The sequence below is a fragment of the Condylura cristata genome, unplaced genomic scaffold, assembly GCF_000260355.1.
Source record: "Condylura cristata isolate star-nosed mole 26May11 unplaced genomic scaffold, ConCri1.0 scaffold00035, whole genome shotgun sequence".
Taxonomy (NCBI): domain Eukaryota; kingdom Metazoa; phylum Chordata; class Mammalia; order Eulipotyphla; family Talpidae; genus Condylura; species Condylura cristata.
Genome location: NW_004567136.1, coordinates 14,996,898 through 15,002,183, shown reverse-complemented (window position 1 = coordinate 15,002,183; position 5,286 = coordinate 14,996,898). Strand labels below are relative to the sequence as shown.

General features: G+C 69.5%; 1 protein-coding gene across 1 annotated transcript in view; it reads right to left on the bottom strand.

Annotated features, from left to right (window-relative positions):
- The window catches only part of SEMA4B (sema domain, immunoglobulin domain (Ig), transmembrane domain (TM) and short cytoplasmic domain, (semaphorin) 4B), a 30,272-nt gene that overhangs the window by 24,608 nt on the left and 378 nt on the right, over positions 1 to 5,286 (bottom strand). The window contains exons 2-4 of the mRNA XM_012732685.1: positions 5,013 to 5,227; positions 3,650 to 3,865; positions 2,303 to 2,549 (exon numbers count right to left, since the gene is read on the bottom strand). Of these exons, the coding sequence (XP_012588139.1) occupies positions 2,303 to 2,549; positions 3,650 to 3,865; positions 5,013 to 5,227 (678 nt within the window). The remainder of the gene's footprint in view (positions 1 to 2,302; positions 2,550 to 3,649; positions 3,866 to 5,012; positions 5,228 to 5,286) is intronic.

The following is a 5,286-nucleotide window of genomic DNA, read 5'->3' as shown; positions in this document are numbered from 1 at the left end:
TCAGGACGGCGCCGGCGCCTGTGGGGTGCCCTCTCCGCGCCCACCTGGCGCGGGGCCAGCTCTCAGTGAGGGCAGCGCTGTTTGCCGTTGGCACCAGCGGCTGCGGAGGCGCCCGGGGTCGCCCTCGGTGCAGGCTGCCGGTCCCTTCACCTGCCACAGCCGGGCGGGCGGGGAGAGCCGATGGGCCGGCCCTGGCTCTCCCTCTGGCCTCCCAGGAGTGTCCTGCTCTCTTCATTTGAAGCGAAGCAGCAGCAACTTCTGGGCGGTTCTTGAGATAACCAGTTCTGGGCCCGTGAGCGGCTGAGCTGGCCAGAGCCGGCTGGTCAAGGGTCCGGAGAAGCCTGAGGGCAGGGCCAGGCCCTCCTGGGAGACCTGCCCGCGGGCAGCTGGGCCAGGCCCCCCCAGGCTGCCCCCAGAGGAGAGGCCTCTGGTCGTCTTCCCACAGCTCTTGTGAAACGGGAAGGCACCGGAAGGACAGCACCGTGATGTCCAGCCCGGCGGCCACTGTGCAGGTTTCCTAAACCATCTTTTAAGCTGAGGCGAGCGACGGGGCGCACCCCACCCAGAGTCTGCCCGGCGGAGCCCCACATCTGTTAGGGCGGTGCAGCCCGCAGCCCCGGAGCTGCTCCCAGGACGGGGCTGCGTGTGCTCTGGGGACCCAGGCGCCCCGGTGCAGCCTCCTCGTCGCGCATCCCGGGGTGCCTCGCCCCGACAGTCCACCTGTACCCGGTCGTTCCTCCGCCAGGCGAGCACACCCCTCCCCAACAGCCTCGCCTTCCTCCCCCCGGGCATCCTCTGGCCCTCCGTCTGCGGGCGGCAGTGAGACTCCTCCTCGGAGGGGTCACTGCACGTCCTCGGAGGGGTCACTCGCGTCCAAACGCTAATGGGCAGAGCGGGCTGCCTTGCTCTGCGGGAGCAGGATTTGCTCAACACCAGCATCTCCTAATTCTGGGCGCCTTTGTGTTGCTGAGAAGCAGGGCAGTCCCAGCCCTCCCCCACCTCGGCGCCCCAGGGGTTCACGCAGCAAGGGCACTCGAGGGACCACAGCCTGCACCGGCCTCTGCTCCCCCGCCAGCCTGCTGCGGCCTTCCAGCCCCTGAGGTCAGTGTCGCACCCCTGCCCGCCCCCTGCCGCGCTCCTGCCGGGCGCCAGGGCACCAGGCTTGAGCTCGTCAGGCCCAGCTCGCGGCCCAGGGTCGCCCTGTCCAGCTCCGCACCCTTGGCCGGCCCACGCCCCGCCCTGCCGGCGACGGCCTGCCCGTGCTCAGTGAGCACACGCCGTGCTGCGTCCCGCGTGGGCGCCGCACAGCTGCGCGTGCTGCTGAGCTCTGCTCTAGAGACCTAGTGACGGGCACACAGAGCGGGGCGCAGGCCAGAGGTGCGGGGGGAGAGGTCCGCTGGAGACGCAGCGGGGCCAGGACAGGCAGGGAGACGAGGGCCACTGCCCGCCACGGCGCGCGAGCCAGCACCTGCCACGGGCTGACTGCCCACCGCAGCGCCCTTGCTGAGACGTCTGTCCCGTGGGGGCCCATTTTCTGATGAGACCGTTCGGTGTCTCAGCCCAGGCACGTGCCTCCTGACGGCACATCCCGCGGGTCCCCCAGTTACAGGCCCGGCCTCTGCGGGCCCAGGGTCTGCCCCGCTGCGCGTCACCGGCCCCGCCCCAGGGCCAGGCAGCCCCTCCCCTACGCAGACCTGCCCGGAGCAGAGGCGGCTGGCAGGACACTGGCTGGGGACAGGCCGGTGCACGCGCCCTCCCCTGCGCCCGACTGCCAGCTCCCCGCTCCGCCGGCTGCCCTGAGTGGCAGGACACCTCACACTATCTCATCAGCCTCACCGAGGTGTAATTAACTTATAATGGTATCAGCCGTTTTATGCAGCGTTGCAATGAGCTTTGACAAGGGTCCGCCTGCAGGCACAGCACAGGCGGAGGGGAGCCTCCTGCCCTGCCCGGCCCTCTGCGGGCGGCCGCCCCCACCCCCACCGGCAGCCTCGGGTCTGACTTCTGCGCCTTCCTGGCTTCTGCCTCTTCCAGCCCCGGGGGAAGTGGCGGGCGGTGGGCGGCGCTGGCAGGCCTGGGCGGGCTGCAGCTGCTGCTTGCTCGGCGGGCAGGGCCAGCGGTGCCCGCTGACGGGCGTCGGATGGGTCCGAGGCCGCCTTCCGAGCCCCTCTCGCCCCTCCTGCAGCCCCAGAGAGCAGCCCCCCGTCAGCGGCTGCGCGGCCCCCGCCCAGGTGCCACCTCCCGCCCCGCAGTGTCGGGCGGCCCCCGGCTGGCTTTCTGCCCGCAGGTTTGCGCTGCTCACCCTGCCCAGCTCGGGCGTCTCGCCGACCCGCCTCACTGGCTGCGGCGTCTCCCGCCGCCCGCCCGCCCCTCCGTGCAGTGACACGTCAGGGATGCAGCTTTGTTTCCCCACACACGAGCCACTTTCCCCAAAACCGCTTTCCTGCGGGTCTCGAACGGGTGCGGGCGGCTTGTTCCCACTCCGCCGGCCGCCACGGTGAGGGGCCACGGGCAGCGGGGGTGGGCAGCAGGTCTGGGCCGCGGCGACGCTGGGGGGGCCACCCCAGAAGACGGCCACGTGTCAGAGCCTTCGCCCTGCCCCCCGCACCTGGCAGCCAGGACGCCACTCCCAGGCCTGCCACAGCCCCCGTGGCTTGGGACCGGGCCCTGGGCACACCTGCCCGGCCTGAGCCCCTCCTGACCTGCGTGCCCCCACCCTTGAGCGAAGCGGCCCCCGGGCTGGGCCGCCCTCAGCCTGCTGGCCCCCACCTCCCGGCGGGCGTAGGTACAGCACAGGCCACGGGCAGCACCTGAAGGCTAAACCTGAGTCCCCACCAACAGGGGCCCTGAGCCAGGGACACCCCCACCCCTGGCTGTGCACACCGAAGCCCTCGGGGGAGCAGGCAGCACCCGGAGCCTGGGGCCCTATTTCCTCGGGCGCTCGGAGCGTCCAGCCGGCCAGTGGGCAGCCTGCCTCTCCGATGGGCCCGCCCTCTCCCCCCGCCGGGCCTTACCCGGCTCCCTCCCGCTCCACTGGCTCACTCCTAGTCGCTTTTAAACATGTTTGTCTCCCCCACTTAAAATACCACCCGCACGGGGGTGGGGAGGGGAGTGCACGGGACTATGGTGGTGGCACACGGGTGACTGGTGATGGGAAACCCGCGGGGATGACAATTGAGATGGAAAAAAAAATGTACAAAATGATGTAAAAATAAACTGCTGTAAAATTTAAAAAAAAAAATCATACATATTATAGCCCTCCCTGGGGGCGCAGCGGGTCACAGCGCAGCACTGAGAAGCTAAAGCCGCTTCCGCAGGAGTTCGATCCCCGCCTGCCCCTGAGGTGACCCCAGGGCGCCCCAGAGGTGACCTCTCCTGACCCGCCCGCTGCTCCCCTCAGCAGTGTACTTAGTCCATCTGCCTGTTCTGCTCCCCACTCTGTCTCTGGTGAAGCCTCTCGCCGCCCCTGAGCCTCTGGCCTGTACCCCAGTTCTGTATGCACAAATAAATAAATCTTATTTTAATCAAAAAATAAAAAATACGACCCGCACATGCCTGCACCCCCACACCTGCGCCCAGGTGCGCTCCTTCCACTCCCCGGGGCTCTGCCAGGGACCCCCTCAGGCCGAGCTGCGCCCAGGCTGCACACCTGGCACGACCCTCATGCCCACTGTCCGAGCTGGGCCCGGGGTCCTGGGGAGACCTGACGCGAAGTCTGCCCGTCTCCAGGCGCCCGCTCGGCGTCTGCCAGGCTCCTGCCTCGCGCTCGGGCTGTTCTGCGGTCCGCTCTGGACGCGGCCTCCGTAGGGACGAGCGCCCCTCCGGGTGGCCTGCCACTGAGCGGGCAGAGCTGCCCGTGATGTGCCTGGGGCGGGGGGCAGTCACACCCAGGGCAGCTCCCGGCCTGCTGCGGGCACCGCCGGGGCCCCGCGAGGGCAGTGGGAGGCCTCCCGGGCCGTCCCTCCTCCCTGTCCTCGTGCTGAAAGCCCCTCCTCATGACCCACCGCCCGCCACCCCAGGACAGCCCGGCAGCCCCGGCTCCGCAGCCAGGCTCCGGAGGGTGAGGCGTTCCCAGAGCCTCCGGCCCCCGACAAGCCCGTGGCGTGATCTGCAAAAGGTCCGATGTTTCCAGAGCCTCAACAGCCAGCGTCTGTGTAAAGGGGAAGCCAGCGGGAACGGCCCCGCCAGCCCTGGCGGGCGTCCTGGCCCGCTTCTGCAGGCGCCCAGCCAGATGCCCGCCCAAGAGCACCTGCCCCCGACGGCCGGAGGGTCTCCAGGCCAGCCGCGGCCCAGCAGCGGGGAGGCTGGCACCCACAGCGGGCAGCGCGGCAGGGAGAGGAGGCCCCTGGCCGTGGAGTTTCAGCCGGCCGGGGCTGATCCACTCTGGGACGTCAGGGAGGTGCTGTGAGACCCCGCACCCAGACTCAGGCCGCCCGGCTCCGGAAGCCACTCCTGCCACGGGGCCACGTCCGCGCCGGAAAGAGGCACAAGACGAGGCAAAATCAAACTATTATTAAGGTACATACATATGTATAAGCTTAGTTCTGGTCAAGTAAAGCAAATTTGCTGCAAAAAAAAAAAAAAAAAAGCGCACTCCTGGTGGCTCCCGGCACAGCGGGGCCGCTGCCCCCGCGGAGGGGGACACGGGGACACAGGCACCTCCCTGTGGGCAGCCGGGCCCCGCCAGCCGGCCGCTTCCCGACTCCCAGCTGGGGCCGGGCTGGCCAGAGCAGGACACCGTGACCGCAGGTGGCCGAAGAGCACGACCAGGAGCCCCGTGGCCTTAGTCGCGTTCTCCGGAGGCGAATGAGAGAAGTCTGATAAGCGCGAAGGGACGAAGCCCGCCCCGCCCTGGCGGTCCTCGCCGCCACGGAGGCATCACCCTCGCCCACGGCTGGTCCACTGAGGGCACGGTCGCCCGCTTCCCGGCGCCTGCGTAGCCCACACCCGTGCCGCGCTGCCCGCTGCAACGGGCAGCTGGGTGCTTTCACCCCGTGACGTCCCGGACGTACGCGCCACAGCGTGGCCGGCCGTGGTCGGCCGTGTCCGACGTCTCGTTCTCATGACCCACGGACCCACCTTCCGCCGCTGCGCTGTTATTTCCGCGGGACAAGCTCCTCCCGGGGGCCTCCTGGGTCAAAGCGCTGTTCCGCGGGAGGCCCGGCCTGGACACCTGCGGCCCGTCCCCTCCGGAGAGACTGGGCAGCGGCTGCTCCTCGCAGGGGCGCTAATGCAGGAGGACGGGTCCTTGGTTACCCAGAAAGCAGGCACAGGGGTGGGGGGAGA